A 14625-nucleotide genomic window follows, 5' to 3' on the forward strand; every position below is an offset into this window, starting at 1 on the left:
CTCTGTAAAAGCAAGCGAACGACACCCACCCACCCCCCTGCACAGACCAGGACAGCTCAGCAATGCTTTAGAGACTTCCTGAATCACGGCCATACCAGTTTGTCTGTCCAACAGGTACGAGGCGTATGAAAAGCGAGCCAGCAAACTCTTTGCAATTATACAGTCTTCAAGCTCTGCCAAGAAAGAAATTTTGCTGTGCATCGGCAGAAGAGGAAATACACTCTTCACCAGCGCTTCTGTGGACTGCTGTGACACAGTACTAAACCAGCCGACTTCCTGTCACTCACTCAAGACATCATTTGGTATCAAATTCAATACAGAAGAAATATGAACAATCTTTGTCTAAATGGGGCTGAAAAAAACAATCCTAGCTGCACTGACCATGCAAGCGAAGCCAGGCAGAGCTGGGTTCGTGGGAATCAAAGTGCACAAGTGTTTAGCTCAACTCCTCAGCTGCTGTGGCAGAAGGAGGACAAACCCCATCGAGTACGGCTGGTCTGCTCCTGCCTGGGCGTCTAGATGTAAGTCAGTAGCTACACGAAAAGAACAAAGCTAAGAAAAGTTTCTCCTTCCTGTCTCTGTTAGATGAAACACATTTCCAGAAGCTGATATTCTTGTTTCCTGGGGGTTCACGAGGATATTTCTGCTAACCTGTTCATGTTCCTTCCAAAGTTCTTCCTTTTGAAATGCGTTAGATTCCACGCACTCTTCACACCCTGACTTCCACTCACCTCCTCCTACATTTTTCAGTTTGTGAACAGGTGTCTCTTATCAACTGATGGAAGATACAATCACTGGAAACCTGCCTTTAGACTATCACAGCTGACAACTCTCCAAGTCTAGTTTCAGTATGAATTTGTTTTTCAGCTTCTCATTTAAGGCATGTATTTTCCTATGATGTCTCCTACATGACAAGTTTTCCCTTCTGAAGTGGATTATTATCAATGACATAGGGAAATCGTACATAACTCAAGATTTCCAACAACAACCTGGGAATTCTGACCCAATCCTCCAGCGAAGGCCATAGAAAAAGTTTCCTAAATGGAAAACTCTGCCAGTCACTGCCGCAGGGCACTTGTTAATAGATACTACCAGGAACAGGATGTTCCCAAGAGATAATAACTTTTCTCCGACACTCGGAAATAATTTCTAAATAAGCAGTGTCACCATGGATGCTGATCACAAATGTAATTACAAAAAGGCAGTCATATGCACTGTGCATACTGAGCCAAATCCCCTCTCGGTACTCATCCCAAGTAGCCAGGCTGTGATTATTGGTGGTACATCAGCATCCCAGGCTCCAAACAGCTCTTGGCAGTATTCAGATGTCCAGTAACACCCTGTCTCTTCCCCAGAGAGTTCACTACCTACACAGGCATTCAGACGAACTGAAGAGTCAGAATAAAGCCTGCATTACAAATGAGCAGTTTAGATCAGAAGTGAAGTATTTTCCAAGATTATAAAGGAATTAGGTGGCAAAAGTAGTAACAGGCCTTGCAGGACACCAAAGTTAAAGACTATGACCCTTAATGAGTATAGTGAACAGGGGGTTTAAGCAGCTGGTTACTTGAAGTCACACAAGAGGGTACTGCGCAGAAAGCACAATTTATCAGTACAGTTTGGAGAATGAGCGAACGCCACTTCACATCCAGGTAAGGTCCTGCATCAGGCCTGGTACTTTTATTAGTTTCCCGAATAACTACAGAGTGCATCATGCCAAGCGGTATGGAAATAACACAATCCAAACACCACAGTCATTCCCACAGTCTAGACAGTCTCCTCTCGCAGGACGTGCAAGCAAGTCTGATCACCAGTTCCAGACTTGGAAAACTATGTCATGAGATCTTCATTATGAAAGATCCCGTAGAATATCAAAAGATGCCTTATCACAATGCAACGGACACAGAGCCAAAACAAACAGAAAGTATGTAAAAGTAAATTCCTGACAAAGCAAAAACTGAATTAAAGTTTATGAGACTGGAGAAGGAAAAGAAAGAAGAATCACAGTTGCTAGCTCACGCTATATGAATCTGTACAAAGCCACATAAGTTCTAGTATAAGAAGACATTATTGCTTCACTATGTTTTAATATTTCTTTTAAATCTTGAACAGAAGTTGCAGAGAGGGGTGATTACACTCTGCCAAGAGAAAAAAACAACAAAGCTAACAGGGCTTAATGGCACAAAGAACACTGACTAGTTCAAATCTTGCTCGAATGAGCTGCGACCAGTTTTCATGTCTACCTGCAAAGTGTTCAGTGGTCAGAAACAGGCCAACAGTTCTTCCCAGTTTCTGCTGCCTCTCTTTTAATTACCTCCGACAAACTACTCTGTGTGTGTGTGCATATACATATACACATATATATACACATACACATATATATATAAGTTTTGTCTTTACCCAGAGGAAACCGAACAAGACAACAGTACCTTACCATGCCATCTTGGTGCCATGGTGCAATTACGGATCAGGGCTCCATTGCACTAGATGCTGAACAAAGATTTGTTGCAGTAAAGAGTTTTTACTCTAACACAAGGCAATCTAAAGGACTGCTTGAGCTGGCTCATTCCAAGGGTCAGCAATCACTTCACAGTACAAGCTCTAAGAGCATTGCATTGATTTAAATAAACGGGCACTTAATGGAAGCAGTACAACTCTTGGTACATAAATTTTCTCCTTCCTTATATAGAAACTTTCTCTCCCAATAACCTTTTCTGTCCTGTTTTGGGAAAAAAAGGTCATTCTTCTAGACCCAGAGGAATCCTCCTTGGTTCGTGAAGGGACTAGTGTCACATATCACAAAAAATAAAAATCACTAGAGTGATATTTAAGTTCACCTTTAGACGACAACATCATGAAGAAATTAAAGCCAGTCCAGCAGTGGAAATGCTCACCTACACTGATGGGCTTGATTGGACTGAGGCGAATTTTGGTAATTGGTATTTCTGCACCATCTCATCCTCTCTGCTTTGCTTTAGCTACACTTTACAAGAGAAATCAGTAACGAGCCCAAATCACCACGAGGGGAACAGTAACGCACTCCACAGAACCCCTGGAGAGTTGGTACCAATATGGAAACAACGACAAAAGGCTGGAATTGTTGGCTATTGGATATCGCGGCCAGATACGAGTGAATCGATTCAAACCAGTAAGACAAGAGTTTTTATTTGGTCTTACAAGTAGGCCTAACAAGATTTAAGAAAAAAACTTCGAAATACTAGAAAAGAGGGTGTTTTTTTAAAAAAAAAAAAAAATAAAATGAACAAGATGTTGAGAAGATAAATTAATGGATTTTTCTCTGTTCCCAGAACTAAGACTTCAAATAGACCTTTTAGATAGAAGTTACTATTGCTGGTAATTATAAATTCTATACTAACAGTTTAACTACTAGCCACCAAAAAAAAAATCCCCAAATCTAGTGATTTCTTTTACCTGTAATATGCTAATTTCCCCAGCTACTTCGAGAAAAAAGTTGCAATGCCAATTATATCACAGCAGTTTCACTACTACTGATCTGTATAAATTTACCTTCCTAGTTTGCATAAAATTGAAATTGTTGGCCCCGTGCAGGCATTCACCTTTCCTCTTCGGAGCCTCGGATGTTGTGACTAATTCTGTCCTAGCTGAGATCCCTTTCTTGCATTCCATAAAACCCAACCGTAAATGTTCTGCTTCTTCAGCCTGCAGATTGGTGGCTCTATTCAGGTCATCCCTGTAAAAATATTAATCCTGTGAGCATGTGGCTTCCCGGATTCAACTCCTGCCATTGCCTGGAGGAGCTCAGGATTGCAGAGCTTAACCTTTGATATGAAAAAGGCTGCAATTCACTGTTATTAGTGCATGGGCGCATCACTCCTGTTAGGCGGTGAGGTATTGCCTAGAGCAGGATACATCTGTTTCTAGTCATAAAGCGGGATTTGCTTCATGCTGAAGCCAACTGCCGCTCCGATATTACACGCACCCATAGATGCCATGAGACTGCACGTGCCCTTTCTGTGCTTCAGCATCCCCTGCCTTTGTCACCTAATGTATAAATGGCGATTTCTACTTGAGGGCAATTTAGCTGATATGACATACTTTCTACAGATTGCCTCAGTTTTATTGTCAGACCTTATATAAAGGCATTTTTATGTATTGGGTTTTTTTCCGTGTTCAGAGATTCTTTCATAATTCTGTTTGACTCTGTTTTTATGTTCGCTAAACACCTGCAGAAACTTGTTGAAGAGACAGATCACTTTAGTGAGTTCCAGCTGAGGGAGAAAACTTATTCCTGCTCCGTTGAATATAGCAAAGGGCTTTACAGCACGGGTGCCTATGTTGACATCCTTGGCAAGCGGAGCAAGAAAACACCAAAACCCCAGACGCAGCATCGCTGCCTTTGCAATAGCGAGTACCAAGAGCCCCTTCAAAGTCCCGTCTGTTTTAAAATACTGCGGCTAATACCTTCCAGCTCCGCAAAACCTAAATCCCAGTAAAGCCAGAGAGGGCTGCGCTCCCAGCGTGGCAGCGAGCGCCAGCTCCCAGCAGGGCCGGGGCGGCGGGCGCCGTTTCCCACGGCTGCGGCTCCCTCTCCTGGTGGAAAAGGCAGCGGCCGGGAGCCCCCAGCCAGCGCTGTGTACTCCGGGTACACTTTATGAACAACAATGGAACGAAAGTAAATTGTTTTTTAACGACTTATTGTGGATTTTGGTGAATAAGAAGGACTCTGAAATTAATTAACTAGGAAAGAGTAACACGGGTTTTGCAAGGCAGACGGTTCTGAGCAGAGGCAATCGGGCTCTTGGTACTTCTGTTTCGGAAAAAGGGAGCAACCGGCTTTATTTTTCTCATTGGAAAAGACTGCTGAAAGGTCTCAGCAATTTTAAGTCATAAAGAATCCTTTGATTGATACAAGCCTTAAAATACAAAATTTGAAAATATCTACGTTTGCAAATTTGAAGCAAACAAGAATAACTTAAAAATCTTTTATTTTAAAACCACTGAAGATAAAACGGCTAAGTTGTGAATGAGGACGTTTGGCCTAATGAAGTATGAACAATTCATGAGGTTCAGAAGCATTAAACTAGGCTTGTAAAGAATTTCAATAATCATTATTGATGCTAAACTACTACTAACGTCACTGAGTTTCCGTGAGGGCTGTGTGATGAAGCTTCTAAGAAAAAGGAGCCAGGCAGCACGGCTGGCTCTGTATAAATACACAGCTTTACAGAGAGGATGACACAAGGGTCAGACTGCTGCTTTCCAGTTTAGAATGTTTAATATTCTAAGATACATTTTTAAAATGGTGACTTTGCCTCTCTCTCAGCTACTTTCTAATTAAAGCACAGATAGCGGTTTTCACAGACGTAAGGACTCAGAAGTTGGGAAAGCCAATTTAGCCTTCTGTATCTCATCTTTAACACTTCATTTATTACTAAATATCATCTATTTTTGAATGACCCGGGTGATTCTGCAACAACAGCCTTCCAGCTGCTGGAGGCAATTGCAGAGATTCATCATGCCAGTGATGGAAAGTACCTCCGCACTTGTGGCAGTACATTGTGCTGCCATCTGTAAGACCCCCCGCTCAAGAGCAACCTCAGGACTCCCCCTCCTCCCTAAAAAGAAGGTACGTAGTGCAGATGTTAAGAGCCGTGCCTCTGAACATGCTGACCGTGCTCCTTTTCAGAGGGCTCCCTGCTAGCTGATTAATGGGGCAGCATTAATATCAGCTGTGGTGCTGAGCACAGAGCCAGGATGGTGGCCTGAGACCGAATACCCCGGCAGTGCAGAGAGTCAGGAGAGGTAAATGCAGCTCTTGGGAGACGTGCGGAAAAAGCACAATTTCTTACAATCATGAGCCGCCACTATAACTGTGTATCTTCAGCTTCCTACAAAAAAAGATGGAGATTTGACTTTCTTTCATCTCACTCAGCTCAACAAAGCATCATCAAGCTGGAGTCTGACCTCCTCTTTCTGTTCACTAAAAACTAGCACCTACATTAAGTCTAAATTTGAGTGAAAGAGCAAACAACTAGAATTACATACAAACACCCTGGAGTTTGGAAACGCTGAGAATACGGTTAGATTTTCTACTGATTTTAATACAATTTCAATCGACACTTATCCTGCACTTCAACACATCCATCTCCATGTAAACACTCCAGTTTGGCAGCACATGATGAGAAGAGGCAGAGATCTTTCCAAAGCTGATTACCTTACAACTTCGGTTTCAATCTGGAAAAAAGACCGGTTTGCACTTCCCGTAGTTTTGTAAGAGGCTGTTACATACATCTAAACACACTACATTTAAGAAAGTAGTAACAAGCAGAAGTGACTCAGTTCCTAGTAATACTGGGATATTTTACTGACAGTGCGATTTCTTTCTGTCTTTCCGTTTTAACTATTCCACTCTTTACTTAAAAACTTGCAGTCTCTACTGTTTTATGGCAAAAACTGTTTGTAAAGCAAGAATTGTGCTGATCGCATCAAAACTAATTAATATAACTTGTTTTTCCATTATTAGCACCATCTGAGCCTGCTGAAAGCCTTAACCAGGGCTTTAATTTTTCCACAGAGAGCTTTAAATTAATTAGTGGTTTACATGCTAACAAAGAATCTGATACATTCATAAATCAATCTAACGCGGAAGGATTACCAGAGGGTGGAAACCTATTCAGTGGGGACCTCACATTCACTTAACGTGGCGAGTTTGTAACAAAAGGGTGCAGGTGTGGAATAGACGGGTACCGGGCAGAGCCCATGATAATCACTTTGCATCACTTAAAGACGCAGCAGGACGCACGGTAAATCAGAGCCCACGGCCCACCCTAAGTGAAACCCATGTAGATATAAAAGGCAATATCATCCCACTTTAACCTTCCCAGCTAAATTGCCAGAGTGGTACAATTTCTTTTGTGTAGGTTACAGGCCACTGAACTAATGGAAAATAGAGTAGATTTAGAGACTTGGATGCAGAAGTAGAAACGAATGAAACTGTGCAACACATATGTAAATAAAGGTATTGAATAAATAAAAAGTTTAACATTTTTCTGCATAATCGTTATATCAATCCAAGACATTAAAACAATGTACATGTAATTCTGTATATTTTGGGTTCATTTTATGTTTTTAACCTGGTTTCTGCTAACACAGCACTTAAGCTGCCATGAGAACTCTGCTATGTAACTGTGGCAGCATTTTCCTCTATTTTTCCTAACCTGGCACTGTTTACTGTCAAGAAAATTTCACTAAAATGAACACTTCACCTGATCTTGTTCTGTGCCCTAGAGGTCCAAAGTCATGGATCTAAAGTAAAAAACAAAAAACAAAACAACCCAAAACAAAAAACAAAACAAAACAAACAAAAACACAAAAAAAACTTAAATGACTAAAGCAGTTTTCAGTTTTTACTATATTTTGAAATAAACTTGTGATCTATTTTGAAAGCTGCTCGTTTTAATAATGCCATCTTTGTCACCACAGACACCTGCACAGTCTCCATCAAACACAGTACGAACTGTACACATATGAAGTGATCATCTTCTGTTCCTTTACGAAAAGGCAAAATATCCTTGATGAGTCAGAAGAAACATGACTAAGAAAACTGCGAACATGCACAGTAAGAAATTAAAGTCCGTAAGTGACAGGAAGAGCCACCCGGCAACCTGGGCTCAGAGCCGCTGAAACTGTCAGTAGATGGATTGGTAGTAGTGTAATGGTGCAATTTGATAATGAATAATCAATAGTTACTGATGGTGGTTCACGAAATAAAGAAACCTGAGCAATTGTCAGGTATTCACAGTCTGAATTTATTCAGTTCTCCTAATTCAAGGAACTTATAAATACATATTCACTCAATCCTATATATGAGGTAACAGATTTTCCATTCAAACACAAGGAAAAAATGTATTACGGGTTATTCATATATTCATGGTGATAAACATTTATCATTAAATGAAATATTCTTAATTTAAACTTTTATAGTACCTTCCAGTACACATCTATTTCCAATAATAAATCAGTCACGAAAAATGTAACTCTGGGACATATTAAAAAATACGTTTCTTACAGGGAGCTCTGTGGGGCAGACACATTGGTGTCTTAAACATTACATACTGCCTGATCTTCAATCTCTGCCTAAGTTTCCTCAGAAAAATGTCTCCTCATAAAAATGCATTTCATCATCACTCACCATATGTTATTTATACAGATGTGCAAACCCATTTTTGAGCACAGATATCACAGTATAAGCAGCTTCTACAGTACATGCTTCATATTTCTTCATCATTACTGATTTTTTTATATGCATTCGCCTCACTGCAGCGGTTCCGGGACGCTGGGCAAACCCCAGCACCAGGAGCCTTTCCCACCCATCGCTACCAGGGACCACATGCAAAAGGCAACAGCTGGTTGCAGGTTACGGCAAATGCTAACTGGCGACCCCTCATGCAGGGAAGCAAATCCTAAATAGCATATTCTCCCCTTGATTCGTGCTGGGAAGGCAATAGGGAAGAGTATCCACAGCTTTCTCACACTGATCAAAAAGGTGCCAAACAGGAAGCAGAAAGGACAGGGCAAACCCACTGCACCATGTGTCCCCTCCAGCATGCCAGTGGCAGGGCAGCATGCACAGGGACAGGGCACACACTCCCTGCTCACCCTAAAAATAAGTGTGGGTTGACATAATGCAGTCACCTCTTACTCTCATAGCCTACTGGTGACTGTAAAACCCAAATAAAATTCACTTTTTGAAAAGTGAAAATGAGTTAATGAGGCACCGTTCTCCAAAATGAACAGTTAAATGAGGCACTGTTCTGCAAAAGGCTTGCGTGATGCTTTGCAAGGTTCCTGGGACGCAGGGCAGCAGTGTGGCAGCACGGCTCCTCGTGCTCCCTGCCCCGCTTCACACCACTATGAAAAGTGCTCTTCACGAGTCTGAGAAAGGCACTGAAGGTGGCATTGAAGGTGGCATGTGCTGTCACCTGTGCTCTTCCCAAATGAAGGACTTGGTTCACTGAAAACCTTCATGCCCATCTCACTAGCACAACAAACAAAAAAGAAAACAAGAGCAAGTGAAGGCAACTAGCTAATTAGTGATTAAATAAAGCTGTGGCCTGTCACGGGCAGGGTGGCTGTGGGGGGTGCCATCCCTTTTATCCAGACTTGCAGCAGGTGACAGCAGAGCAAAGCCCCTCGGGCACCCTGCAGCTGGCTGGTACCGCTGCCCGGCGTCCTCGCCGCCAGCCCCAGAGGACCCCGTGCTGTCTCCGGGGAGACATCCATCACACCGAAAAGAGCAGCACATGGTATTTGGTACCCTGCGGGCATGCTGCTGGCTGCCAGCACTTCTCCAGAGGAAGCCTCGCCATTTGCCAAAGGCTTGCTTGCTCAGAATCCCCCGCTGAAATTTTGCTGTGAGTCTTTCTAAAGTATTTGCCCCCAAAACCGGTACGTGCTGCAGGCTCCTTGCCGCCTGCCCCGAGAACGCAGCCTCCGCAAGCTGCTTCATCCCTGGCCTCCCCTGTGTTCATATCCATCTCCTGGACCCTCACTGCTCTCCTACTGCTCACAGCCAAGCAAGTTCATTAATGTTAATTAACGACTGCTGTGTCTCATATTAAAATCACCAGTTCTGAGCTCTGAGACACAAAGAAGTTTCCATACGTCAACAGCTTCAAAGCAAATGTCTCTACGGGCGCACTTGTCCTCGGCTGTAGTTGCAGGATAATTGTGGAAATTGTCCCCTGGGGAAGAGGGGGGAAAAACTACCTAGTATTTACCTTGGGGGAAGATTGCATCCCCAGAGAGCTACCTATCAGCTCCTAATGGGTTACAACACTCGGCCTCTCAGCAAATTATACAAAATTACCCTCTGCTTAGCAGAGCGATGCGATTAATCCCCCAAACCCACAGCACAAAGCACAAGAAGCGTCTGACTCTCACGAGATGAAGCTACAAGGTGGGTGCGTCTACAAAAAGCCTTCCCAGCTCGAGAAGGTTAATCAATATTGCTCATTTCATAAGGTATTGGATTATCCACTAAGTATATTTTACACTCAATATATTATATTATTTCTATGCCTCCAAGGGAAAGCAGGTATAAAAAAAATTAAAGGAAACACTTCAAATTGAGTAAACAGCTTGTCCCAGATTTTGCAATTTGTTTACACTGAAAACTAAAATGCAATTGCAAATCCAATGCCCGATCTTTGCCATTCTTCCTCAGGCAAAATTCCTCCTGGACGCAGCAGTTTTATCTCAGTCTCAGACTCTCAGACTGTGGCTTAACCCGACCAAAGTTTGTTCCTCAGCTACTTCACAATTCCTGCCCCAATACACAGTGGCCAGTCTTCCCAGCTGCTTAAACCCTGTCTCAAAGTCTTCTGATGGCCTATCCAGCCATGCTGCAGACCCAAGGCCAGGCACATCAGGGGGGTGTTGGGTGGGAGAGGGCAGCAGCTCCCATGGCCAAGCTGGGCTCAGGCAAATCACCAGTATTTGCCTGAGCAAACCCTACTTGTCTCCTTCCCTTTCCTACGAGGCATTCAGAGCCCAGAAGCCCCTGTCCCAGCACAGTTCCCCCACGAGGCACTCCAGCTCTGCTGGAGCCACGTATGGCTGCGGTGAGAGCTATAGATTCATGGCAGGTCTCTCCTACCTGTCACTCAGGTCCCTCCACATCTCATTTCATTGTGTTAATCACTAATACTGATTTATAAAACGCACTCACCAGAGGCAGGTGGCATTTTAAGGACCCTGCATCACACAGCTAACGGAGCATCTGCTCCCCAGAGACCCTCTACAGCTTCTCCCACTAAGTTAAACAAACTTTGGACCATATTCGTTCACAGTCAACTACAAAAGCTCATCGAAATCAGCAGCAGTGTCACGAGTATGTTCAAGGGGACTGGTCTGGGTTTTAAGGTTTTTGAACGGGTCTGCTTTATCTCATGGAAGCCTAAGACATTTTATCTGAAGACAGGGACAAACAAACTCCTCAACAGATGGGAAGAGTTCCTTAGATATTAAGTAATTAAGCACACTCAGCACATGTTGGCTCCTAAAGAAAAATTGTTTTGAAGAGATAAGGCTCTCTATAATTGAGATTTGCGGTGAACAAAAAATCTGCCATTTCAACTTTTGCTCACAAGCCTAGCCTCATAAATTGCTACATGAAAAATGAAGATATAAGGAGCATTACATGATTTACAAAGTTATCAGATTGAGGGTTTTTTTTAAGCTTCCATGCTTATATTCTTCCATTTTTTCTGCAGTTGGCTAAGACTTAACAGGCAAGTACACCTACTGCATTTTGATCTGAAATTGCCTTTCCCTGCTTGCCTTGATTCCAATTCCAGTAAGCACCATCACCAGGGAAAAGGAAACAGCTTTTCCCTACCGCAGCTCTTCCAAGGAAGCAAGATAGAGCCTTGAGTTTCCTCAGACTTACAAATATATCGTTGGCAACCCATCAGTATGCCCAAGACAGCCTTAATACTCCGGTGACCATCTTCAGCAAGACAAACGCACCGACGGCCTGAAGCAGTAGGACAAGAATTGCAGAGCAGCGAGCTGCTGCAGCTTACCATTGCTCCTTCACTCTTACTTTGTGCGACTTCTCGCTGCAGCCGAGCCACAGACAGCTTCTCCCTACGGAAAGAAAAGCGTGTGAATAGCAGTTCATTTTTCACTGGCGGAGAGAACGCACCGCTTCCCCATCAGGGTGGCATTCCTGCACATCGCTCGGGTAACCCTCCCGGCAGACCCTGCTCTCCTCCCCATGTTTCTCAGCATATTTAGCGGCTCTGTTATTGTTTTATTTTGTGGCAGTTTGACAGAACTGTCAATAAATCAACTGAATCCAAACATCATTTGCTCCATTCAAACAACAAAGCGGCTCATCATGCTGGGGATATGGAAACTGACCATACAAATCAGATTGTGTTATTTATTTTCCTATGGCCTTGCACATCAGCTTTATTCCGCACTATATTAACACAAGCTAGAAGGCTGTTAGATTATCAATAAACGTATGCAAAAAAATTAAATTTAAAAAATTTATTCTAGCCCTAAACATACCATGCTGCATTAGCAACTACTGAATTATGACATTATTTTTTTAATTAGCCTTTCTTCATACAAGATCCTTACCCAAATGTTTGGCTCGAGTCAAGTAGCAATTAATTTGCTTAATTAAGGATTTGGCGATCACAACACTCTTTTACCTGAAGAGTTTTAAGAAAGGAATGAAAGTAGGGTTTTAGTATATGTAGAAAAAGAAAGAGATTTTCACAGTGTATGGACTGGGAAGATGTAGCACGTACCAAGCAAGCGAACTGCAAAGCCTGGACAGAGGAAGATGGTGCAGGAACTGACCACTGCAGAAGGGTACGGGAAGGGAGGAATTTGCTCTGGAAGCTCAGCAAAGCAGAAATACTTTACAGAACAAGTGGACTTAAGAAATCTACCGTAATTTAAAAAGGATTTAAGAAAAACAAAGACACTTTTACAAGTAGGCTACTTTGAATGAAGAATATCTATTTTGAAAGAAAAGCACCCTGCAGAAATGTCAGAGGAATTATTCGGTACATGAAGAATTTATCAGTACACAACGAAACATAAATTTGCAGCAGAATAAATTATTTACAAAATATTATTAGCTTTGAAACTTCCAGCAAAAGATTTTTAAATCAGAATATTTCCATTATCAAGTTTGAAATTTTCCATTTACTCCTGTTTTACCCAGAAATTCTACTTGGTCTAACTGGAAAGGAAGACCTGAACCATCCCAGTCCAGCACCCTGGCACTAATGAAATATGATAGAGCTAAATGGTCTGATTTCATTCCTGATCTTGCAATAAAAGTAACCTTTAAACCATTTCTCAGGAACTGTTTCTGACAAGGAAGGAAGAGGTACCTGCCTAATTACTGCAGGAATGACAGCACTCGTCTCACTCAGCCATAGCTCAACGTATGCTTGGATCACTAAACCAGTCCTCTCTCTCCGTTTCAGCAGGAGATGTTGCATTTACATCTCCCTCACAGCCACCTGCCCCCAGGTGCTTGCTGCACCCCCATGAGCCTCCTCGCACAGCTGGCTGGTGGCACCCTGTGGGCACGGTTACCAGACCCACCCTAGGCATTGCTCATACTGGGATTTGTAAACATATATGATGCTGAAACCACTGAATTTTGGCAAAATCTGAAGATGATACAGCCGCAGCCCAGTGCAAGCTACGTTTGTGTTACTCCAGCACAATATCAAGGTCCTCTTTCCTGCATCTGAAAAATTACTGGCAATTGAGAAGTGGCGTTAGTACAGCGTTGATAGCCTTAACGCAAGTATCCTAAAAACAGCTTCCAAAAGACGTGTACCAGCCTCCCTCTTCCTTGCCCGGATACTATCGCAAGCAGATTACAAAATTGGTTAATCCTATTTTAAGGATCCAGTTCATCTGCTGGAAATAGCCCGCTGCATTTTTGTACCGCTTCAATGCCCTAATATGTTTTAGCAGAAAAAGCGAGTACACCCTTTGAGGGGGTTTTGACTTTTTAATTGCAAAACAAGTGCCTAAAGATGTTTTATGAGAAAAGATGCAGGGGGGGGGGAAATAAACAAACAAAAAAACCCCACAAACAACTTCTCCATACGTTTCCTGCCAGTGGTCTGCAGAGATTTACTGAGTTATTCCTCCTATATGAGGAATACTCCTACGTTCCTGTTTCCGTGTCACATACAACATGGAATCAGTTTCACATTTCTGGAATTCTGGAATTTTATCAGAGTAAATTCCATTCGAGCTCCATCCATGACGAGGCCTCCTCCTAATGAGGCCAGGTCTTCCCTCTCTGGGTGAGAGAGGTTCATAAAAGGCTTCCTTAATTTTCCCAGTGAAGAAGAGCATAAGACTGGCATTCTTGTACTGAGTTTATAACATTCCCGCCACTTCACAATAGAAGAACATGAAAAAGAAACCTGATTATTGTGTATGAGAAAAAACTGCAACAGGGGATACAGAAGAGCCATCTGTTCCAACAGTGCCTAAAAATAAGTCAACTTTAAGGCAAGCAAACTCTGTGCTTCCACTTCAAACAGGTCCCCGAAGCATCTTCTCCCTCCTGCCTGTGCTTTCTGGGTGAAGGAGCCGTGCACTCGCAGCCAGACCTCCGCAGATGGTTACCTTCATCTAGGCAGGACATGCGGCAGAGGCTCAGTGTGCCTCTGGACCACAGCCATCCCCGGGATCATTCCAGGGAGCTTCATTTGTGAGGCACTTGGCCCATTGCCCGCACTGAGCCATTCCCACCACCTCTGTAAAAACGTATGCTGGTATAATGGGTGAGAATGTCATCAAAATCCTGTTACGAGCCAACAGCATTTAACACAAATTTGCAGTGTTGAGAGTTTTCATAAAAGATACATGACAAGAGAGAACAAGGACCTCCACGTCTAAGCATGACCAAATAAAACCCGCTGGTTACTACCCACCATCTCAGGCAGTTCTGATTAAGATAACACCTTCAGCGACTATTCTCAGCCCCCATTTTTTAACATGGTGTTACAATTGGATAAGCATTTTACTATGACTGAGCTGCAAAAATAATAAGCTTTTAGCTGCTTTAGCCTTTCAGATGTTTCAAAT

The 14625-nt window shown here is 42.8% G+C and overlaps 1 protein-coding gene across 2 annotated transcripts in view; it reads right to left on the minus strand.

Annotated features, from left to right (window-relative positions):
- Nucleotides 1–14625, minus strand: part of NCKAP5 (NCK associated protein 5) — a 374281-nt gene that overhangs the window by 211644 nt on the left and 148012 nt on the right. For both annotated transcript variants that reach the window (XM_086615799.1, XM_086615797.1), the window contains exon 3: nt 11568–11627. In XM_086615799.1, coding sequence (XP_086471925.1) covers nt 11568–11627 — 60 coding nt within the window. The remainder of the gene's footprint in view (nt 1–11567; nt 11628–14625) is intronic.

This window comes from Tauraco erythrolophus, chromosome 8 (assembly GCF_009769465.1).
Source record: "Tauraco erythrolophus isolate bTauEry1 chromosome 8, bTauEry1.pri, whole genome shotgun sequence".
NCBI classification, from domain to species: Eukaryota; Metazoa; Chordata; class Aves; order Musophagiformes; family Musophagidae; genus Tauraco; species Tauraco erythrolophus.